Raw genomic sequence first — 25666 nt, 5'->3', positions numbered from 1 at the left:
CAGATGTGTGGGAGGTTGAGAGGACTCACCAGAGACAGAGCAGGGAACAGAACAGGCAGACTGATGAAATATACTGCTAAGGGGAGCAGCAGGCAAGACAGGAGAGGTCTGTCCCACCATGTGGGTATCTGCACAGCCGACGGGGATTGAACCGGCACTGCAGAGGCTGCAGACAGCTTCACAGTGCTGCGCTCAACTGCCTGCGCCACCAGGGAGACCCCAAATAAATAAATAATTAAAAAAAAAGAAATGTCACATTTTCTACATTTTATTACCAATGATAATTTTCACTTGTCTGTAATCTTGGAATGCTTTTAATTTCTTCCTTTGGTTGAGAAATGGGACCAACACCATTTTGGTGTTTTTCTCATTTACTGGTGAATGACAGGAGAGAATGTCCAAGTCATCCTGTTAGCACCAGGGAAGACAAGTGTCAGGAACTTCAGAGCTTTGGGGAAAGTGTTAAAAGGCTAGTATACAAAGACTTTATGCTAGAGAACATTGAAAGAGGACCTTTACTGGCAAATTTCTCCAAATTGGCTAAGAAAGTTATCAACTTCTCCCTTATCAGTTGATAACATTCTTTACATCTTTGGATCAGCAGTGTGGAAGTTGACTGAAATTGAGAGAAGATTGTGAAATATTCCACTATAGCTTGGTCTTGGTTCACAAGTAGAACTTTGAATTGATATGTTACTGGCCTTTTGATGTGTGTTTATAGAACCTCCAGGTGTAGCAGTCAGCTCTCAGTTGGGTAGATGACTCAAAAGAAAATCGTGCATTCTGTCGACTTATACAATTAGCTTTGCACCCAAAGAAACAATATGTCATGACTAAAGACTGCCTTCATCCTGGTGAATGGTCTCCCTGGTGGCCTAGGAGTTAAGTCTCAGCACTATCACTGTTGTGACCTGAGTTCAATGCCCGGCTAGCCAGGGAGCTAACCCACATGGTGCAGCAGACCTCTCCTGTCTTGCCCGCTGCTCCCCTTAGCACTGTATTTCAGTCAATCTGCCTGTTCTGCTTCCCATTCTGTCTCTGGTGAATTGTCTTACCCCCTGCACCACTGGCCTACACCCCAGTTCTTCTATGCAGAAAATAAATTAAATAATAAAAAGAACTTCATACAGATAAAACTTTCCTTAAGCTCTATTTAGTTATGGATAAAAAAAACATTAAAAATTAAAAAACATAAAAAACATTAAAAATAAAACTTCTTTTCTGTATAGCTACACACACACACACACACACACACACCCCTCATCCTAGACTTTAATTAGAATCCCCCCCCCAAAATACCATCACTACTGACAAGTAGACGTTGGCCCTGGAACCAAAACAAATAAAGCCAGTATCAATTCTACTCCGGTAGAGTATTAAAAATACTTGAAAAAGTTAAAAAGCATTTCCTATCTAGTAGTGCTCTGTAGGAGATTTGTTGGTTCATGTTTCTCAAGTGATTAATAAACATTTAAAAATTACTGCTAGTAATCATTCATTCAACACATACATACGCTCATCTCATGTAGAAAAAAATAGTGAATTTCTTCTTGAGTGGTCTTGAGTTAGTGTGCCATGGGACACAGACTAAATAAGGTGGTTCCAGGGCCAAGATCTACTTTTCAGTAGTGATGGCATTTGTAGGGGGGGCGGGGGGAGGGTTCTAATTAAAGTCTAGGATGAGGGGTGTGTGTTGTGTGTGTGTGTAGCTATACAGACTTTGCTATAGAACAATGGTCAGAAGGGTGTGGGCTCCAAGTTATCTTTTTCCTATCACCCTCATCATCTGCACCCTCTTATTTAGTCTGTGTCCCATGGCACACTAACTCAAGACCACTCGCTAGATGAAGACTGCAGTCTTTAGCCATGACATTGTTTCTTTGGGTGCAAAGCTAATTGCCTTATATAAGTGGACAGAATGTACGATTTTCTTTTGAGTCATCTTCCCAACTGAGAGCTGACTGCTACACCTGGAATAAGCTGTGGCAAGCCTTGGATTTGGATTACCCAACTTGATTTGGGAGAATGGAGACATATGGATGAATAAGCAGAGGACTCCATCCTCCCCCGAATGGCGATCAGAATAGTTCTAAATTAGAAACTCCCCTCAGGGTTGCCTTTTTATTTCTTAGAGGTATTGTTATTCTGTGAATTATTAATCTAACCCAGGAAATAGCACTGATCATCTGGAAAACAATAAAGAGGCCATTTCCTTGTCCCTTGATCTTCATTGCACAAAAGAGAAAAGTGGGCCTAACATTTGAGGCACGTATGTGGTAGTTTCCTGGAAATTTCCATGGTGTATTCTGCAATATACCAACTGTCTCTTCTTCACTTTTTCCAAAACCCCATAAAATTTCCTCATTTCTTCAAAAACTGTTTTGTGATGAGGAGAGAGTGAAAACAGGAACATTCACATGAGTACTTCATTTAATGACGCTCAACTTGTTATAAGCAGCCTCAGGGATGAAAGAGATTGGACATAAGACACCATTCTAGCATTTTCTAATTTTACTGTGACAACAGGCAAGTTAGGGAACTCCTCTCCTGCAATGTCCTCTTCTACAAAACATGAATTCTTTTAGCACTTAGTATAAGAAGGCGGTTGTGCTTTTGGAGGGCTATATACCATAATGAGTGTGAAGGACTTTGTACAGTACCTAACACCTAGCAAAGTGTTCTGGAAATGGAAAGTATTATTGCTACAATAATTAGGCCCATAATTTTAACATTTTCTCCTTACAAAGGTGATTTTAAGCAACACATTTCTTTCTCTGATTGCCTTGCCAAACTCTTATCTCGAAGGCTGCCCAGAGGAAAACCCACCTGGCAGTTGTCTAGGGATCAAGTGGTTTCTTGTTTTGTATTAATAGATGTTGACTTAATCTGGATGGTAACTACAAGACAGGAAATAGGAAGAGAAAACGTAACCACTGCAGTGATCATACAAGCTTTATGAAAACAAAAAAAAAAAAAATCATAGCTATAGTATGGAAGACCCTCAAAACACTAAAAATAGATCAACCTTATGATCCAGTGATCTCATTCCTAGGAATCTACTCAAAGGACACAAAAACACTAATTCAAAAGGAAACCTATACTCCTCTATTTATTGTAGCACTATTTACATTAGCTAAGATATGGAAAAAATTTAAATGCCCCAACACAGATGACTGGATCAAGAAAATGTGGCATATATACACAATGGAATACTACTCAGCAGTCAAAAAAGAGAAACTCATGCCATTTGCAGCAACATGGATGGATGGAGCTAGAAAGGATTATGCTAAGCAATAAGTCAGAAGGAGAAAGAAAAATATCAAATGGTTTCATTTATAGGGGGAACAGGAAAATGAACTTAGGGTCAGGAAAAAGATAAAACTTGTAAGATGAGCATAGATTTGAGGCAAATAGCAAGGAAGGTGGAGGGAGAGTGGTCAAAACAAGGCAGGGAAGAGTATAAGGGACTGTAGTGGCAGTTCACTGGTAATGTTGTGGTGGGAAAACTATGGAAATTACACCTGAGGGAGGAAAAATAACATAAGAAAAAAAAAATACAACTTTAAGAATGCTACTCTCATTTGCAACCATTAAATAAGCAATGACCATAAAAGCTTCTGCATTTTAGATCTTACTCTCAATGTGTACCATTTCAGGAAAATTTCACCAATCTCACTTTATATATATTTGCATTAAGATATAAAGTCCATTTAAAATTTGCATGTTGTATAGTAAATTAATATTTAATAAACATTTTCTTAGTTTAAATGCCAAAATAACAAAACAAATCGCAGCTATAGAAAATCTAGAATAATAAACTTTTATATGCTCATTATCTAGCTTCAGTAATTATCAATACAATTGCCTTTCTTGAAAGGCCAATTTTATATCAGAACTTGGCATTATTGATGCTATGTCATAAAACTGCTTGGAAGCGGTATCTTATGGAGTATAATCCAGGGAAAGAAATGTTGGAATAGAAAGAGAAGGACATAGCATGAGAGACAAAGGCAGGCTGTCAATAAATGCCTGAAAGTAAAAAATCTGCTCAAATTATTTTTCCAAACAGACTGGAAAAGTCTCATTCTGAAAAGACACTGTTCCTTTAATTTACTTTCTGATCCCACCCAGATCTTGCACACTGGCCAAGTGCCTGACCACTCTTGCTTTAACTTTGTCTAATAAACATGAATAGAAGATTGCAGAAGATCCAAAAGCAAAGATAATTTCTATTTCCCACAAAAGAGAACAATATCAAATACCCAGCTCCATCCCCAAATAATGGTCTTTGCTGTTAATATTTGCTTAACCACTCTTTAATTCCTGTTTGACAGACTTCATAAGGTAAGCCAAAACTGTTTGGTTTTAATCATTTGAAATGAGATAGAACCATTTAGAAATTAGAATATAAATGGTTTATATACTTATTATGTGAAGAAAGTGTATCAAAACTTTTTATCCTCTGCTATTACTTTAAAATAATATGAGAATTATGAGTAATTGTTAAAATGTAGAAGTTTAAAGTTTTATTTTAAAGTTATTGTTAATTAATTTTCCATTTACTATTTACTACATAGCATTACAATGATATTAATGTCTTTCAGGACATTTTTCTCAATTTGGAGCAAGTTTTTATGATTCAACATCAATTGCCAAATACTTTATTAGAGGGCTTGCTTGGTGTTTGAATCAAGTCTTTATTTGATCATTTATGTAGAAACAAATGAATCAAGTCTTTATTTAATCTTTATTTCATCATCTTTATGTAGAAACAAATGAGATGCAAACCCTGTGAATAAAATTGGTAAGCTTTGCTGAGATCATTTCATTTTTGAAGAAATCATAAAATACAAAGTCGATTGGATTAATTGAACCTGATATTTAGCAAAAGAAATTTTAGGCAAAAATATGACATTTAGTTAAAAGATAATCATTGTTTCTGCATTTATAACATGTAACTTATGGTAAACAAGGAGTTTATATTTCTTCCACTTAACCAATGTCATTTCCTCCTGAAGCTTGTTTTATTTTATATGATATCTAAATGAGAGAATGGTGAAAAATGGATGCAAAAGCGAACATGGCAAGAGTGATCAGAAATAAGGGGGATATTAAGACGCCAAATAAAGAAGAAAAGAATTTCAGGAAGGTAGTATAACTGAAAAAACTGGAAAAAAGTAGGAAAGGGTATGGATGCCTTATGGCTAAATACAGGAAAACAAGAAGGAATAACAAGACTTTGGTTTGGAAGCTAGACTTTAAAGAATGTCAGGGCAAATAACAATAAAATATGAAATTATTACTAATTAACAAGTCATTCCCATGGATTTTGTACATATAGGGGCTCAGGTTAGAATTCATAATTAAATGCCAAAAAAACTGTATGAGCAGCTAATAGAAAGATCAGTATTTAAAGCCAGCATTTCCAATGCCAAAACAAGGCCTACAAATGAGAAGAAAGGTTTTATTTCCCTCAGGATCCTACATGGGAATCACCTTAACTAAGTTTTTGAAGAGTTGCCTTAATCTTATAGTTTATAAAATCTTTCTTGCTTTCAATGAAATTTAATTCTCAGTCTCTTATTTCCATAACTTTGAGAAATTCTCTATGGCATAGGTTCAACAAAAAAAGAAAAATTGTATGTAAATAAGAGGGGCATGGAATATGTTATTCCTTTCCCCTCCTCTGAAAATGTAATCCCAGCTACATAAATTTATCCTTATGCTAATCTTCAGAGTTAAACTTGATTACCAATGGGATTACTTGGGAAGGAATACTCTGTGTGTCCTATTTCCTTAGCACACTTCTTGCTCTTGTTCTATTTTTCTCTCTTAAAACACAGCTGTCTTCACATCTCAGCAAACCTGGTCTGAAAGACAGTTGGCATTTGGCCAATTGCACTTGATGCACTTGCCAATAGAGATGTTTGGTCATACCGATTCAGGTCAGTTTACTAAACTTCCTGAAGCTATTGGAGGAACAGACTATGGAATGGAGCCTACAATGGTCCATCCCCAACCTAACAACTTTGCTTCCCTTGGGGGTTTCTCCATCTGGCATGTATGAAAGAAATCAGTCACTCATCTCACTCCTCATGGCCTTTGCTGTATTTCCACTCCCTATTCAGAACCTGGAAAAACTATGCTCATAATTTCCCAAATCCCATTTCCTCAAGGCAAGTTGCCAGAGGAAAATGTGATGCCTTTTCAGAACTTATGAAAGTCAACGTAGTTTGAGGAGACAAGCATTTTTGAATCACATGGAACATTGGTTCAAAATAAGCTTTCTTCTTTCCACTCTTGGATATACTGAGCAAGTCATACATCGGTCTTTTTTTGTCAAGGAAATATGTGGGTTTACAAAACATTTGGTGTATAGATGGGCATACTGAGTAATGAAGATGGCTGAAGATATAAATACAGGATTATATATTTCATTGTTAATCTACCCAGAAATATAGATTCACAGAGGTACTCAGAGTGGTGCTTCCTCATTTCAAGTCCTGTTTCTTTCCATTGATTAAGCAGACACTGGAAGAATAGTATGCTTCACAAATCTATTAATTTTTCTCTCATACCCTTCTGATTCATTGGATATGCACTGTAGGCCAGCCTGGATCTCTGGTGGAGAGGAAGTCTCTAAAGCAAGAGTTGAATAGAGAAATAAGGTTCTATGGGAACAGAAAGACAATTTAATTTTTGACTTAGCCTCTGAACTCACTGAAACTTTGTGTGTAATGTTAAGATTGAAATGGTGGTAATTCCCTACAACCTCGGCCAAATATTGGGATCATCAGGAATTGTAATGAAAATGAATGCAACTACCACATAACAATCTAAATTCACTCTGAAGAACGTGGAAACGTCAACCCAGACCCTGTGATTGACCTCTAGTCACCATACAGAGTGAAAGTGAAATGTTTTTAAATTACTCTCACCGATACCTGCTTCCCATAATAAAATGGGAAACTCAGACTTCTGAATGTAATTATTTAAATGTATTGAAATAGTCACTAATAAATGTTTGGTTGTGGTGTCACAATTTATTTAGGTTAAAAGCCTTTTGCTCCAGTCACATGCCAATTTTCATTTCTACTGGCTTGAAATTAAAAACAGTAAACACTATATTTTGTGAAATTACTTATAACTGATTTTTCTATTAAAGGTGCTACAAGGCAGATGATTTTTCACCATCTACCATAATGTGGAACAGACATTTTGTCTTTCATCTCCTGCTTTTGCCAGCTTTTATGAGTCCAACAATATATGGACAGAGAAAGAAAGGATCAAAGGCAAATTTACTTACAAGGAAAAAAGACCTCCAGGGTAACTGTTTTTAACTATTAGTTTTAGCTTGCTAAAACACTAACATGAATTTTTCTAAAATTCATTTGAAGTAAATAGCAAAGCCATATATATATATATATATATATATGACATGACATACTATATATATAGTGTATATATATGTATATGTGACATACTGTGTTGATATAATTGTACATAACAATATACCTTACATATTTACAGCACATATTCCTAAAAACATCAGAGTTTTTTAGAGCATTTGTACATTGATTGTCTCATTTGATCCTCACAGTAACCTTGTAAAATAGGCATGACACTCATAAGTATAGAAACTGAGACCCACAGCTGAAGTGGAACACTCGAGGCCATAGGCAAATTTACTAGTAATATACAGAGCTGGGTTCAATATAACTTGTCTACTTCTGAGAGAGTATAGCAAGTTATACACCTGCTATGAAGTGTATAGACATTCAGCAAAAACACCAAAAAGGGAAGAGGCTCATGAATTTGACACACAACCGAGATAGGTCAAGTGTTATTTACTTCTAGACAACTTTGTCTAATGTTAGTTGAATGTTACGTTATCACGCACCATCTTTCCCTCCCGCTTTAAGCAGGTTTTATTTGGGGAAGATACTCAGAATATATGATACTTTATTTGTTTACTTTTGATTTGCATGATTTTACAAGAGAAAAATAAATTTTAGATTTGGAAAGCGATTTAGTTCTTTACAATTTAAGTCCTCTCTCCCAGGTACCTCTCTTCACACTTTGTTCTCCTCTCCAAAACAACAAAAATAACAAAAAAATCAAACCAAACTAAACAAAAGAAACACACAGAATACCATATCAAGGCTCTTTATGCAAAATTATTTCATGAACAGGAATCAGTAATGTGCCCGACTTATTTGTTTTATTTCAGACTCCACTTGCTTCATAGATATTGTCTTCATTGTGGACAGCTCTGAAAGTGCTAAAATTGATCTTTTTGATAAACAGAAAGATTTTGTGAACAATTTGAGTGACAAGATTTTCCAATTGACCCCGACTCGCTCCTTGAAATATGACATCAAACTGGCAGCCCTTCAGTTTAGCAGTTCAGTCCAAATTGATCCACCATTTTCTTCTTGGAAGGATCTGCAGACTTTTAAACAGAAGGTCAAGTCTATGAATTTCATTGGGCAAGGTACCTTCTCTTATTATGCCATCTCGAATGCCACTAGGTTACTTAAAAGAGAAGGGCGTAAAGATGGCTTGAAAGTGGCTTTGCTGATGACTGATGGCAAAGACCATCCAAAGAATCCAGATGTTGAAAATATTTCTGAAGATGCCAGAAAGGCAGGAATATTACTTATCACCATTGGGCTTTCCACTGTAGTCAATGAAGCCAAACTTCGTTTGATATCTGGAGATGCATCCGATGAACCCATTCTACTCTTGAGTGATACAAACCTTGTAGATAAAATTCAGGATCGCCTGGTAGGTATCTAATGCGTTGGTAAATTTCTCATTGTAATATAGATGTCTTAGTTAGAAATTCAATAAGGACAGATAATAAGTAAAAAAGATGAAAGGAAAAGATCCATCTTGGAAATGAAAATAAGAATCTTTCCAAAATCCCTTGATAGTCTACATCAGATGAATGCAAAGTATCAGACCAGGTGCATTCTGTTGGTTTGCATTCCTAACCTTATTGTGAGTCAGTGCTGAGGATTTTAGGATTCTTTTCCAATCATACACCTCAGACTTTCGTTTGTACATCCTGAAATCATGAACACTGTTGACTTATATTCAATTTGTGGTCAACTTGTAATCTGCTATATGTGTACAAAACTGCTCTCTTCCTAGTCCATATTTGCAGGGATAATTTTTGGCTCTTTGTCTCATCTATTGCCATATTCTGCTACTCATGCGAAGTACAGACTTGCAATTTTTTAAAAAGTTACCTCCTTATTTCTTTGTTGCTAACAAGACCCCCCCCCCCGTTTAAAATAATCTGCAGGCACCCAAGAGTTTCTCCCATCAGATCAATGTGTCGCATTTGAGGGTGTGATTAGCTGTGATGGTTGCTCAGCTGCGTTTGAGAGCCTTTTCTTGCTGCTTGAGAAAACACAAGGGTAAACAATCAAAAGTCCCTCTTCACAATATTTCTCAAGGAGAAACTTCTGGAGATAAAGTGGTTGCTGTGTTAAGTATTAAGAAGTGATTTTCTTATAAATACTAATTTCCTTTGCTTTCCTGAGAAAAGGGCAAGCAAATGTTTTCTATAGGCTGCAAAAAAAAAAAAAAATCAGGTCCTATTTCAGAATTTTTTTAGCTTCTTTTATCCCTTCCCCCAATTCTTTTTTCTCAACATTAACCTTATTTTTTTTTTTTAAAAAAAAAGATGTATTTATTGGGCCTCCCCAGGTGGTGCAGGCAGTTGAGCGCTGTGCTGTGAAGCTGTCCGCGGCCTCTGCAGCTCCAGTTCAATCCCAGCCAGTTGGCAAGGGTCCCACTTGGAGCGACAGACCTCTCCTGTCGCGCCTGCTGCTCCCCTCAGCAGTGTATTTCATCAGTCTGCCTGTTCTGTTCTCCATTCTGTCTCTGGTGAATCCTCTCACCCTCCCACACATCTGGCCTGTACCCCGGTTCTTATGTAAAATAAAAAAATAAATCTTTAAAAAAAAAGATTTATTTATTTATGCATACAAGAGCTGGGTTACAGGCCAGAGATGTGGGGAGCGGGGGGGGGCGGGTGAGAGGATCCACCAGAGACAGAGTGGGGAACAGAACAGGCAATTGACTGAAATACACTGCTGAGGGGAGCAGCAGGCGAGACAGGAGAGGTCTGCTGCACCATGTGGGTTGCTCCCTGGCTGGCCGGGGTTCGAACTTGTGCTACAGAGGCTGTGGATTGCTTCATAGTGTGGTGCTTAACCCCTTGCGCCACCATGGAGGCCCATAACCTTACTTCTTAACTCAGTTGTTTTCAGCATAAGAAGTTGAATTTTCTTATCTAATTAATAGTTATATCTGTAGTGCTCTCTGTGTATTAGGCAATATTCTGAGCACTTAACATATTTTATATTATTCAACATTTACTGTAATCTTATTATGTATGTGCTGTTCTCTCTATTTTATAGTTGATAATGTAATGCCATGTAAAGGCCCTTGAGTCTGTATGCTTAATCCTAAAGTCATATAAAGGTAGGAAATAGTAAGTATTAAAAAAATTTTTTTTTCCCAATCAGAACTGCCTTAAAACAGTCAAACAACATCTTTTCACCAAAGTTACTACCGCTTCTAGCTCTTCCCCTAGGGTACATGGGGTGAGTGCTCATTTTCTGAGCATCTCTTTTGCATATAAGGGAAATGTGCAGGGTTGCCTGGCTAATTGCCTTGCCTTGTCTGTACTGGTGTCCTCACTACTGGCATTAAAACAGAAAGTTTCAGCATGTGCAGGAGAGAATCGTGGGGCTGTGATAATGAGTTGCCTATTGCTGACTGTACAGAGTGGAACAGCAACTGCTTGTTTGGCCAGATGTGTAGGCTCTGCAGGTTCATACTCTCCTAGATTGACCCTCTCTGAGAGCTCCTGCTGGACTGGGAACATAAGCTCTTGGCAGCAGACTCAAAACAGGATTGTCTGTTTCTCAGGAAACCAGAAAATGAGGAAGAATCCCAATGATCTTGCCCTTCCTTAATGTCCTATGATTTCAGTTTGTTTGTTCAGATGGAAATTCTGTCATTAGGGCACTGCTCAGATGTTGCTTTCCAAACACATTCCAAATGCAAAGGACTTCTTAGGCTTTTCAAAGCAAGATACCAAGTGTCAATGTTTCAAATTCTGACTAGGAGGCAGAAAGTGATTCTTGATCAGACCATTGGAAAATTTCCTTATCTAATCTATTGCTATTACACCTTTAGTTGAATTTTTTATTTTGAAATAATTATGTAGTTGACTTTTCAAAAGAAGTTAATTGGGGATAACAAGTACAAAATGATATCCACTTAAAAGTGTACAATTTCATGAGTTTTGATAGATGTATGTATCCTAAAACCACTGATACAAGTAGGATACAGAACATTTCCATTAGCCCCAAAAGTTTCCTCATGCCTTTTTGCAATACACCCTTTCCTTCACCCTGAGTTACTGATTTGTCATTCTAGATCCTTTCTGAAGTTAGGCATAAATAAATTCATAGAGTCTGTATTCTATCTGTGCCAGACTTCTTATTCCCAGCATAATGGTTTTAAGATTCATCTAGACTGGTTTTTCTTATCAGCAGTTTATTCCTTTTTATTGCAGAGGATACTTAGTTGAATTTCTGAACATGAGGATTTAAAATAAATAGATTTTTCCAGGGCCAAGAAAAATCAAGGAATCATTGTCCATTCCATGACACCTCTACTAGAAAGCATGATGTAAGAACCCCATGAGCACTGTTTAGTTCTGATTTACCCAAGAGAGACCTGATGATTCCAGATTGAGGAAAATAATTTTATTGCTATTTTATTATGGTTTACATAGTAGTACTGAAACCTAAAGGAAAAAATACAATACAATCTCCTGGATATCTCACGAGCAAGAGTAACTACGTGGAAATTAGAAAGAAAATTATTTACTCAATTACCTCTAATGCTAAATATTTTGTGTATGTATTTAATTTACTAATTTTTGCATACAAGAACTGGAGTGTAGGCCAGAGGTGTGGGGGGAAGGGAGCATCGGAGGATTCACCAGAGACAGAGTGGGGTGCAGAACAGGCAGATTTACTGAACACACTGCTAATGGGAGCAGCAGCGAAACAGGAGAGGTCCGTTGCTCCACATGTGGGGTAGCTCCCTGGCCTGATTGAATTCAGGTGGTAACCGTGATAGCTCTGAGACTTAAATCCCTAGGCCACCAGGGAGGCCCTGCTAAATATTTTAAAAGTCTTTATGGAAATAAACATTGGGACAAATGGTCTCTTTTCTTTTTGAAAAGTACTAAGAAAAGATAAAAACAGTATATCCTCTTCTTCACATACCAAGAACGGATCAATTTGATAATTTCTGTATCATCCTTAGAATCCTATGCTTTATTAATTTATTAATTACGGCCCACTTCTGTTTTCAAAGATTCCTCTGTCTACAGTTATATCTATTCTCTGTTTAAGATTTATAGTGACTATTTTGTTACTCTATTAAGCTGTAAATATTGTAATCCTTGCCTACTAAGTTCTGTATGCTTATCCTGTTTGCTGGATAACTCTAGCATGTTCCTCACATTCTTTTTCTGTCACTTCCTCATAGCATTGGCCACCTGCATACGTGGAGGCAATTTACATAGTCAATTTCATTCTAGGATTCTCCTTTCACATATATACTATCATAAAACTTTTGTCTCTATTAATAAAATGGATTTGTTTTTTTGTTCTGGGGGGGCCTTTCTCTGTTTATCTTTGCCATGTAAACCACAGTATTCCACCTAGAACTGAATTGACCATGTTCTCATGTTCTCATCTGCCTTTTACCATGTTTTCCCAGTTGGTTTTCCACACGATCTGCTTCTCTGCCTCAGTGAAAGCCCTTAGTACATCCTCAGGCCTCCATCTCTGTCCACATGGGCCCCTCTAGTCACTCTTTTTAAATGTTCCTCATCACTCTTTCCTTTGTTTTATTGCTCACGCTCACTAGTCTTTATATGATTTTTCTCTTTATAAACATTGACATACAGAACAGCATAGTACCAATTAGTTGGTCCTTTGCATTCCTCTTTTCAAAATTATCCAGACAATTCACCTATTTCAAGAAAACTTCTTGTTATAACCTTCCACCCAACAAACATACAGAGTCTAGGATTCACTTCCCACATGGCTAGCTCTGTGCAGTCTATTTTCTCTCCTGGGGCTTTGTTCTTTGTTTGAAACAGTCTGGTCCATTGTGCAGTTTTGGGTCCATTTTTGTTTCCATAGAAATATAAATTTCAGTAAACACAAAATCAAGTGAGTTCCAAAAATAATTAGTTGGGTTGATACAGTTTAAGCCTCATGGCACATATTCTGAAAGAGTAATATGATAAAGCAGAAACTGAATTTTCAAAGTAAGACCTTTAAAAAAAGTGCAAAATGACACACCAGGCATAATAGCAGCTAAATTCATGAGTTTAGAAACATATACTGGATAATAGAATGATATTGCTTGTTAGAAGAATGTTGAAATTTTTTTGTACTTTTCTTATTTTAATAGTTGTTTACAAATATTACAATTTGATTTGAATTATTAGTTGTCTTATTTTCTCTCTTGAACTCCTTTTGAATTACTTTTCCCATTCCTCCTCCCAGGAAAAAAAAAAAGAACAAGTTTATGATATTTAAAAAGATTAATTTCATAATTCAGGTCATAGCCTATATATCTGTTTTTTCACTCATTTTTTTCTATATTGAAAAATGTAGACTGAATGCATCCACTTGAACTACGTGTAGTATTTCATTTATTGATCCACTTCATTGTTGATGAATATTTTAATTATATCCAGTGTTTCACTGTTAAAAACATAAATGCTGAAATATACAAGAATGCAAATTTCTCTAAGGTATTTTTGGAAGGGATGTTCAGATAATAGGTGGAGCAGGGACTGTGCTGTTTCACATTAGGTTTATACCTTTAAAATGCTAACTTCAATGAATCAGGAAGATTTAACTTAGCACACAAGCCAAATGCACATAATTATAACATGAATTTGGGGGTGGGTGAGGAATCTACATGACAATAATATAAGCATCCAATTCCATTGATAGCAAAAAAGGGGGTAGGTTATAAAGCTCTTGGCAAGGCAGAATGGGTATGTCTGGTTGGAAAATTTCTGGCAAGCTTTCTGGTCATGCAGTGTATAAACTTCTCCAATTGGCTTAAATATAGCACCTATATTTAAACCACTTTTCAGAGGTATATTATGAGGACCACTTGTTAATTTTAATTTTGGCTGGGCCTCTTGGCTCAGCCATGTTTTTATCTGTCCTTGCCTTTTGCATGCCTTTTTATCTGGGTACTTGCAAAAAAAAGTGGTTGCTTTAGACGGATAATTTTAAAATTGTTCCATCTCCTTTGCCCCCACCTTTTGACCAGTTGGGGTCATTACAACATTAATACATATAGCATCAGTCAGTATTGAGTACAGAGCCTATCCTGGGCTGCTTCCTCCTGTTGTTCATTTCCAGTTGTTTCAAACTCTGGTTAGTGAAAACTTTCAGTTGTCTCAGTATTAGCTTAGGGTGGGGGTAAGACACATGTTCCTCAAATCACAGCTGCAGGAAGCAAATAATAGCTTCATTTATGAGGAGACACAGGCGATTGATCTGGCTCTTCCAGTCAATTTGGGTGCCAACTGTTCTTGTTTGGAAGTCATAGGCTTAAGCTCAAGTGGAACCCTTACTTCCATTGTTCTCCAGCGGTACACCCTCTGTCCTGCATGCTGACTGCCTGCACCTTTTGTCCATGATAGTGCCAGGTTTTTAAAGGCTGAAGTGTGGCAAGGGTCTTGACTTAACAGCAGAGGTGTTAAGTCTGCTTAACAGCAGTCACCACCCCCCTTGTAATCTGTACTACTCTGTATTACTTTAAACAGTTTTTTTTTTTATTTTATAGAGGCATGTTTATTTATTTATTTGTTTTTTTTTTTGTTGTTGTTTATACATGCACTGGGTACAGTCAGAAGCGCGGGAGGGTGAGAGAATTCACCAGAGCCAGAGCAGGGAGCAGAGCAGGCAGAAGGACGGAAGTACACTGCTGAGGGGAGCAGCGGGCGGCAGGAGAGGTCTGCGCGCCTAAACAGTTTTTTTAAACCCTCTTCCATCATGCTATCACTCTTGAAACAGGTGACAGTCATCTATATCTCTTTCAGGGATTGTTTTCGTATAGTTGTAATTTGGTTGAGAATATGTGGAGAAGGCAAGCCTGGCATCTTCACTCTGCCACTACCTTGTTGGACTCTTGATCAGTCATAATCATCACAACATCAACACATATAGCATATGGGAAGTCTAGAGATAAAGGATGCACAACTTTTGCTTTCCAAGCACAGCCAAATGCTCTGGGGAGGGCTATTGACTTCTTATGTGAGATGTCAGTGTATCTGAGTCCCTGTTCTTCATGAAACTTACTAGCTGTTAAAGATACAAGTATCTCTTCTGCTTTCAGTCTGGATTTTTACCAACTAGAAATTTACATTCATAGAGAGGTACATGAGGGAGGGAGAAGAGGGAAGCGGGTTATAGGTGAGACTGAATTTTGTACATATGATCTGTGATAAGTTTTACAACTCTCAAGAACATGGATCAAACTTTGTCATTTCATATATGGGGAAAATGACCTGGAGTGATGATGTGACTTGTCCAAGGCCACATAATTAGTGAATGGAAAAAACGGGATGTAATCCCAAACAAATCGCTCCTTCCTGCCCCACCATTAAATCATTAGCGCCAATTGAAATATTTTGCTGTTTTCCCTTGATATTATTAGTTTGTATGGAAAATAAAGTAAAACAAAACTAAAGTGATGTGGAGTCCTCTAAAAAATTAACAGCTCTGACTTATCTTTAACTTTCTTATTACATCCTTCATTTTTAATATCTTACAAGAAATGCCCTAGTGCTTTTTACTTCCATTTTCTATTTTTTTGGAAGTGAAGACTTCATATCCAATTGTAGGCACTAATTTGACACATAATTTCTACCTTAAGAAAGCAGTAATTGGGCCTCCCCTGGTGGCACAGCGGTTGAACGCTGGGTTGCCAGTTTGATCCCTGGCCACCGGTGAGGGAAACAAAAAAAAAAAAAAAAGAAAGCAGTAATTGGACACCGGTTCGATCCCTGCTGGACGTGGAGAGACCCAAATGGCATGGCAGACCTCTCTTGTCTCGCCCACTGCTCCCCTCAGCAGTGTATTTCAGTCAGTCTGTCTGTTCTGTTCCCTGCTCTGTCTCTAATGAATCCTCTCACCCTCCCGCATATCTGTACCCCGGTTCTTGTATAAATAAATAAATCTTTTTTTTAAAAAAAAAAAAGAGGGCCTCCCCGGTGGCGCAGCTGTTGAGCGCTGGGTCGCAAAGCTGCCCGCAGCCTCTGCGGCGCCGGTTCGATCCCCGGCTCCTCCCCGGCCACTGGAGGAGGGTCCCACATGGCGCGCAGACCTCTCCTGCCGCCCGCTACTCCCCTCAGCAGTGTACTTCGGTCCTTCTGCCTGCTCTGCTCCCTGTTCTGGCTCTGGTGAATTCTCTCACCCTCCCGCACTTCTGACTGTACCCAGTGCTTGTATAAGTAAATAAATAAATCTTTAAAAAAAAAAAAGAATTCAGAATTAAAAAAAAAAAAAAAAAGAAAGCAGTAATTCTACCTGTAGAGATAGGTTAATTTCTCTTCAGGGCTTGACTTCAGACATGGCCATGAGTGCATTTTTCAGAAATACCCCACTGATCTGAAGTAGGGGAGTGAGACCTAGCTGTTGGGCCAACTTCTCTAAAGTTGTACATTGAAAATGGTTTTAAAAAATATTGCAGTGAATTCATGTCTGTGTGAGTAAGCATGAAGCAGCACTGAACTTGGTCAGGTGTCTCAGCCCAATCATGTGACCTCAGGCAAGTTGTGTTACTGTGCTCCCGTTTCCTTACTGCAAAATGAGAGATTGATACTGATTATTGCCAAGGCTCATTAATATTTCATGAAGTTATGATTCTAAAATTAATGTTTCAATGCTTATAAGTAAATGCATACATGTATAGTGATAGAAAAATAGAAAATACACAATTATGTATTCTGACTAAGTCGTTGTTAGTAAAAGGGAGAAATTTCTCATTATGACTGATTAAGCTTGTAGCCAACTTATGGAAATTATAGAACCGATAAAGCAAACAAAAGAGAATGCATAGGATGCAATGAGTGGAGTTCCTAGAAAACAGAAGGATTTTTAATCTAAGTACCCTTCACCTCTTTTATTATTCTAAGGCTTAGAGTGTTGGTTGGGTGGTTGGCTGGTAGGCTTTATTGCTTTTACAAGGTTAAAAAGGCTGAATTGCTATTCTTCCTGGAAATTGCATATCCCATAGGGAATAATTAAGACTAATAAGAAGGAGGAAGCAAAAACATGAATTGAGTTAATGTTTCATTCTCTTTTTTTCCTCCTAGGATATCTTATTTGAAAAGAAGGTAAGCACCACATGCTTTGATTATTATGAATTACTCTAAAAGCTCACATTATCAAATCAGCATTAGTATTCACATAAGAAGATAAGCTGTGACTAAATAAAAATGCTTCATTATTTTACAAACGAGCCATTCTATTTAAGGCAGCCATTGATCTCTTGCATATCACAACATTCACTACAGGTTTGGAAATTTAGAAAAAGCAGGAAGTATTTAATATGATGTATAGTGATTTTAGAACTCAAAAATAATTAAATGGCATCACTTTGGCTTACTCTATTATGCTTCCTATATTCTAAGCATGTCTCCTGGGGCGTTGGCTACTTTGGGGGATGTGCCTGGTGTTGCCCAAGGTTAGAAATGTTCCTGGCTAAGAGACAGTCCAGAGTTTCCTCCTACTATTTGCAGATTGCCTTTCAGCTTAGTCTTCCTGATGTTAGCAGTCAGACCAAGTGACAAAAGCAACCTGGCAAACATGTTTGCATAGTACTTAGCACAATAAATGGCCATAAGCTTGCTGAGGCCTCCCCAGCATTTCTTAAAGCAAAGAGTTGGAATATTTGAACATTGTTTGATAAACTGCTTATTTGGCATCATGAATTTAGAAGTAGTACTGCATAAAATAACAAGTTAACCACGTCTTGTGAAGCATCATGTTTCACTGAATTATACATAGTCAGCTATATATAGGCCATTATTTTATGTGACATTAAGGGGAAAAAAGCCTGTCAATTAAACTATGATAAAGAACATTCTTATCAATTACAATTTTTAATTTTATAAAAATTATGGAAAGAGTCCTTTAATTTAGCAATAGATTTTAAAATTATGTATCACTTTTGTGCCTATATTTTTAAAATTTTTCTTCATTTTTGTGTAGAAGAGCTGGGATATAGGCCAGAGGTATGGAGGGATGGGGGGTGAGAGGATTCACCAGAGACAGAGTGGGGAGCAGACCAGGTGGATTTACTGAAACACACTGCTAAGGGGAGCAATGTAAATGCTGTGCCAGATGTGGGTTAGCTCTCTGGCAGGAGATAGTGGTGAAAGCACTGAGACGAACCCCAAGGCCACCAGGGAGGCCCCATGCATACTGTATGCATACTTTTAAGGGAAAATATAAGCAAACTAAATTTTTTTCTTCCTAAAAATTCACATTCAGAGTTTAATGCTTCTGAATCACTTTTTGTCTCAGTCATTGATGCCCTGTTTTTTCTACAAAATACCAGCCTCTTAGCCTTCAAAAACAGCAGTAATGCAGCATTTCTTAAGAGTGTTCTAATAGTATCACTGGAGCTTCCTTCCATTTCATTTTGTAAGTTTTGAAGTACATGTGCAGAAAATAGCAACCTCATCATGACTGACCCTGATTCATAAAAGACTCATTCTGATTTCAAAGATGTTAAAAGGAGACATGTGCATTTTTAGAATCAATAAAAATATGGTATAAGTCAAATATTTTCCTTTTATGAGTAAAGGAACACTTGATACTTGTTTATTATGGAGTACTGATGTGTTATACAGAAGCAGCAGAAATGCCAAAAGTTCACTGAAAATGTTTATTTCCCCTTAAAATCTGCAACTAGATGTTATATATATGACACATATAATCTGATATATAAACAAATATGATAGGATATATATACACGTGTATATATAGTGCTATAGGTGTGTGTGTTTGTGTGTGTGAGATAGATCTATTTTGTTTAACCATGGCAACATTAAATAACACTTTATTGGCTGGCTCTTACACAATCTGAATTTTCCTAGAAGAATTTAAGACTAGAGTAAAATCTCCAAAAATTTGCAAGGCACAATTTCTTTAAGGAAGTGTTTCATTTAGTTATGTACTGGGAAATATTTGAAATGTTACTTCACCATGTGCTAATATTGTATTTAATTATCCATCCAGTGTGAACAAAAGATTTGTGAATGTGAGAAGGGGGATCCAGGAGATCCAGGACTTCCTGTGAGTATATTTCCACTCTGAACTTAAGGTTAAGTCAGGAGTCCCAGCGATGACAGCTCTAATCACATTTGAAAACACAGGGTTGACTTTGTGCTGTTAAAAAGCAGTTGTGTGCAAATAGCAGCAAAAACAGAAATGCTGTTTCTTTCCTTTATTCCTAAAGGGATACAGTTTGTCCTTAGAAATAAGCCTGGGAATTTACTGATCTGAACTGAGGGCAGATTTGACTTAAAATGACGAAGTTGTTCCCTCAAAGGATATTTTATGATTGCTTCCGATGTAACAATTGTGGTTGGAATTCCTCAGTACCAGAGTGAAAAATATAAAAAAGAGATCATGCAAATCCTCAGTGATTTAGGCAAAGCTTTATCCTACTCCACCTAGAAACAAGTGCCATAGAAGTCTCCGGAAGGTACCTGTCTTCACATGTATCCAGGTGCAGCACTGTGTGGCCTCATGGGGAGGAAGTTGGTCAGGAAGCTTTGGGGATTAGCATAAATTCTGTGAGATGGAAGTAACCACTTGGCAACCTATGATAAATAGCAGGATTTATTAAGGTGATTCAATACTTAGATAAAATAATCCCAAAGGAGAGCTTCCTTAATATTCTGGCCAACTAGCTGGTAGAAGCCATGTCTGTACTGAAAAAGTATTTGAAATGACATCACAGTGATGGGAGATGTTGAACATTTCTCTGACTCCTGTCATCAGACATGTCTATGCTGCTCATTTGGTATCAAGCCACATGATGCTAAACCTCAGAGACCAGAAGCCCAGTGGAGATATTTGAGGACAGGTAGGGAAATGTGTACATGAATTACTTAGACAATAACATATTTTAACTTAAGGTCCAAAGCCTATGCTTTTTCAACAAATTCTATCAACCAAAGCATTAGAAAGTGGGAATGTTTGTCTTTTTTTCCCTTCAGAATACCTAAATTATATACATTATATGATAATGTGGTAACTGACTTTGACCAAAGCAAAGGTTTGAATTAACTTTCCTATAAAGTCTTAGCTTATGCTTATTATATCAAAAGATTGCCAGTGGAAGGTTTACTTGGGATATATAGTTATGGTTTAGAATGAACACTAAGAAAATTTATAATTACTGAGCTAATCTGACAATTTTAATTACTCAATATTTTAAAGATGATTACTATACCATGTTATAATAGTGATAGCCAAGAACAATGTTATTTAACATTTATTGAATGCCCCTGCAAGAATTTCTTAGAAAACTGAGCTTTTGGTGGTTCATGAATTGGAAAAGAAAGTGCCTTTCTGGAATAGTATTGGAGAACTCTCTTTTGCCATCTTCTGAGATTGACTGCCTGGGGGAGGTGGGGGAAATTGAGAGAGAGAGAGAGAGAGATTCTTTTTTGAGAAATTCCAGAGATTCAAGATTCTGCCTATTTAAGACAGTGCAGGCTACCTGATATGCAGTAAAGGAGAGTTGAATCTCTGCTTGATAGACAAAGTTGTTGTTTTCAACCGTCTCTCATTTTATGGGCTGAAACTGATCAGAAATAATAAGAAACTAATAGAATGTCTTCTTAATATCACCTTTTTTCCTCTTTGCCTTCAGGGTACACATGGAAACCCAGGTATTAAAGGTGAGCGAGGACCAAAAGGAAACCCGGTAAATGAATGAACAGTTTTTCTTTAAACCAATTTATCTCCTTTGAGATTTATTTAAAGAACAAATAATAGAACAAAGAACATTGTATTATATATATCAATGGCAAAAATCTGGTGATTTTTGTGAAGGCTAAGGGATATTTGCTTCCTGCATTAACTCTCTGGCTTGCATTCACAAATTTTGAGTAGCATGACCATTTCAGTCAATAAGTTTAGGAAACATAGCAACACTGAATAGAGATTGTAGCTAAATAGTGTGGCCCAAAGTCATTAGTGAAATGTTGACACTAGCACTTGAGTTTTTTATGGGCTTACTTTATGGATAACTGCCCTGTAATAATAACAGAAAAACACCAAATTATTTCTCACTCACTAACCTTCTGACTTTTCCTCAATTCTTTGCCTTGTATACCCATAAAAATAAAATCCAGACTAATGTTTTCTAATTACTTATTCATATCATTGTTCGAGTGATGGTGTTTCAAATTTAAGAGACATTAAAGGGATCACAGAAGAGTGATGAGCAGATATAACTATGTAAAAATGTATAAAAAATGGTTGAGAAAATATCCAGCCTCTAATAATTAAATGGTCAAACAATGGTTAAAAGGACACAAACAATTTTTTAGAAAGGAAATAAAACCAGTAAATAAAAAAGACATTTAATTTCAGTAGATAATGATGAAATTTAAATAGCGATGTGGGGGTACAAAAAAAAACACCCTCTGCCCCTCTGGGTGAGTAATCAAAACAGCATCAGACAGGTTAAGCCATCAATAACATGGGTATGGAGAGTTTACATGGTTGCATATTCCAAAGAATAATAGAGAGGGCCAGGAATATTTATCCTGTGTTTAGGGACCTGGGGCATCAAGGAAAGAAAGCAAGAGATTTCACAAGACAAACAAGGTGGGGTTTACCTCATCCTTCCTCTGAGATGAAAGCTAAGATTCTTAAGAGAAACTTGTTTACTGATAAACCTACAACTGGAGACATTAAAAGCTATGTTTTCTAAGGACTTCTTCTTCCATTTGGAGAAGGATTTAGGCGAGGAAAGAAGTTTCTCTTAGCCTTTAGGAACCTGTTCTTAACCAGAATGGTATGACTTCTTTTTTCCCCTTTCCTGCCCCAACAATCTATATTCTTTGAGTAATGGTAATAGACCTCCAGGAGGCTCACAGGGTCTTAACTGACCCCTACATCAACCAAGGTGAAGAGAGGCCTATACTTGGCACCTCAAGAAAAGCGTTGAGAAGGGGTACACTTTAGAAGCAGTCACATTTTAAAAACTTTGGTGTCCAGAGTTTTCGGGTTTTGGGGGGTGCGGGGATGAGGAAGGAGGAAGTGGGGTAGTTTTCTAGTTCACAGAGTTTGTTTTTATCTGTTTCAATAGGAAAAAAAAAAACCTTTCCTACAGCAGTTAACACAACATATTGAGGTAGCAGTGATAGCTGATGCCGTGTTAAAACTGGTTTGCTCTTGGGCCTCCCCGGTGGCGCAGCGGTTGAGCGCTGGGTTGCGAAGCTGCTAGCGGCCTCTGCGGCGCCAGTTCGATCCCCTGCTGCTCCCAGGCCACCGGAGGAGGGTCCCACATGGCGGAGGAGGGTCCCACATGGCGCGCAGACCTCTCCTGCCGCCCGCTGCTCCCCTCAGCAGTGTACTTCGGTCCTTCTGCCTGCTCTGCTCCCCGCTCTGGCTCTGGTGCTTCTGACTGTACCCAGTGCTTGTATAAACAAACAAATAAATAAACAAATAAACATGCCTCTATTAAAAAAAAAAACAAAAAAAAACTGGTTTGTTCTTTACTGCAAAGGTGACTTTGCACAAACATTTTGGAAAACAATTAGGTAATACTTAAGAGCCATTTAAAAATTTAAAATTTTACCCCCCACCCATTCCCTTTCAGAAAATATCAAGTAATGAAAAACATAAATTAGATGAAAGGTTTTTTTTTGCCAATTACTTGCTTGTGTAAGAAAGGGTAGCTTTACAACACACACACACACACACACACACACAAATCCTATACTCACTCACCTTATTTGCATTTGAATTGATGACATCCTAACTTCTTTTTGCTTTTGTAAATTCCTATTTTAATTCTATGTTCACATTTCACTTACTTGGTTTGTAATTTTGTGCCACATAATATATTTTGCTAAATCTGACTGAAATCAAGCAATCACTCTTGAGGAAATTTTGGAAAACATTCCAAAGCCATTGGAGAAGAGCCAGAATGGCTAGCTTTGAGTGAGTACAATGCTGTATCTGAAAACAATGGCTGTGTTGTTAAACTGGGTTGTAAGAATGAGCCCACACTGTGAAAATGTACCTGCATTCTGCACCCTACACATCTGGCTTCACTCCACAGGGCAAAGTCTATCTGAGCTGCTGTTTTCTGCTGTTGGTTTTATGGTGAAAATGTCAACTATAAAGGGGAAAGACTTTTTCCCCTGTTGATCAACCTATTAAGCTAAGAATTCTAAATAATGCATTTTATTGAGCAATAGTCACTCAATGGCACTATGGAATTTTGACCAAGTTTTTGTTTGTCACAGGGTGATGCTCAAAAGGGGGAGCCTGGAGAAAAAGGCCCAGGGGTATGTACACAACTGGAATGCATCCCTGGGAAGAAAGTGCAGGATATTCAGAGCCCTGCGGCGCAAGTGCAAAAATGATTTGTATCCCCATGTGCTCTTGATGGCTCAGACAGACAATCAAACAGATAGTGTCATGAATCTAGAAATGTGAGGAGAAAACACTTGCTCAACAGGAGTGAAGAGGATTTGATATTGTGAGGCTTGAATAAGAAGAGTATTTTACTTTACATCTTATGTTTTTCTCAATAAAGAATAAATTAAAGTTCCAAGAGCATAAGAATTGCATAATCTAAATTAACTTTTTTAAAACCTACACTACAGACTGAAAAAGAAGTGGGAAGACTTGGCAGGCTCAAGAAATGGAAAGAAAGCTAAACCTTGTTGATGAAGCATGTTGGAAGATAAGGCTGTAGAGATAGGCAGGGATTAGATCACATGGGGCCTTCAGTCCATGGTAGGGAGGGTGGATTTAAAACTAAGCACAGTGGGACACTATTAGAGAATTTTAATTGGCTAAATGTGATTTGAGATATGATGGTACCATTAACAGAAATAGGAAAGACAAAAAACAAATTTGGCAGAGACTGATGAATGTAATTTTGGATTTTTAAAATGTGAAAGTTTTAAAAATAGTGATTAGGATATCCGGGAAGGAAGGAAGAAAGGGAGGGAGAGAGAAAAAGAACGAGAGGAAGGCAGGAAGGCAGGAAGGGAGGTACGAAGGGAAGGAAAGAAAGAATGAAACCAAAGAATAAATTGAACAGGGATTTCAGAAAGAAAAATGGAGGAAAATGTCTACTATTAAAAGTAGTATCTCTTTATTACTTCTTAAATACAATATGAACTTCTTAAACATGAACTAATGACAATTTTAAATATGGTTGTGTGTAGCAAGGAGTGGAGTGTACCTCCATATATGTAAGATTAGAAGTCTATTTTTTTCGCACTGCAAACATGAATTGTTTTAATAGCTGTCTAAAATGTAGCCATTAATTGTAAGCATGATAGTAAAATTTAGACTATTCATGTGAATAAATATTTCTAAAATGGATTAAATTGCAGTTATAGCGATATTTTTGACTAATTCTACTTCTATCTTCTATTTCAAAATGACTGCTTGTTTGGAGAGAAGTGTTATTTCCCTCCTGAAGTTTTCCTTTTTACCTTTTGTTAAAAAGTCATATGCAGGGACTCAAAATAATTGCCATAGTAGCTTATTTATTCCATTATTTTTTCAGCTCACTTTAAAAATGTCTTGCAATTCTATTTTCATATTTGAAATCTATAGTTGTATGAAAAAGACATGAAATTCTATTTCAAAAAGACTTTGTTTCTTAGAGTTGGCAATTTCCTAGTCCATTCAAGAATTGTATTACTTAAAGGGCATATGGGCAGCGACACAATGGAAAAGGCTGTGTAAGATTCCAGAAAGTTGACACCAAAGAAGAGCAGAAGCACTGGCCCCTTATTTAGTCTGCGATAAAATATAGTAACTTAAAGGTCACTGTCTCATTACGGTTGATAAAGGAACCATTCATTTCCTTGAGGCTATATATTCTAGACGGAATTTGAAAGGAGGACCATAGTGGATATAAATATTTACGTACACTCTAAAGGTCATTATTTCAGAGCATTTTCAAAGCCAATTTCTCTGTGAGTCTCTGTGAAACAATCTCAGCCATGATAGTTCATAGTTTGAAAGTCAAAACAATTTTGAATAGACCATTGGAGGTCCTCATGTCTACGATGAGTTTAAGTATCAAATCTCTTCTTCGCCTTTGGGTCAAAGGGTAATAAATTGGGTTTGAAAAAAAAATCTGAAACTGGGTACAGAAGGTAATAAAAGGATAAATAGGTTCTTTTCTTTTCCCTAAGTGCAAAGAGAAGTGAAATCGCTTACATTTATATTGTTTTATTTTCCAGGGGTGTTTTTATTATACTTTTATCAATAAACACTTCAAATACTTTATCCAAATATATCTTCTA

At 37.2% G+C, this 25666-nt stretch overlaps 1 protein-coding gene across 1 annotated transcript in view; it reads left to right on the top strand.

The window, feature by feature from the left end:
- Positions 1-7202: 7202 nt before the first annotated feature.
- COL28A1 (collagen type XXVIII alpha 1 chain) overlaps positions 7203-25666 on the top strand; it is a gene marked incomplete at both ends in the record, with an annotated part of 147014 nt that continues 128550 nt past the window's right edge. The window contains 6 exons of the mRNA XM_084230583.1: positions 7203-7326; positions 8231-8787; positions 17453-17473; positions 19383-19439; positions 21028-21081; positions 23639-23680. Coding sequence (XP_084086709.1) covers positions 7203-7326; positions 8231-8787; positions 17453-17473; positions 19383-19439; positions 21028-21081; positions 23639-23680 — 855 coding nt within the window. The remainder of the gene's footprint in view (positions 7327-8230; positions 8788-17452; positions 17474-19382; positions 19440-21027; positions 21082-23638; positions 23681-25666) is intronic.

The sequence above is a fragment of the Talpa europaea genome (genome assembly GCF_964194135.1).
Source record: "Talpa europaea genome assembly, chromosome: 3".
In the NCBI taxonomy this organism is placed as follows: Eukaryota; Metazoa; Chordata; class Mammalia; order Eulipotyphla; family Talpidae; genus Talpa; species Talpa europaea.
Note: the sequence above shows the minus strand (reverse complement) of the source record. Positions and strands in the feature narration are given on the sequence as shown.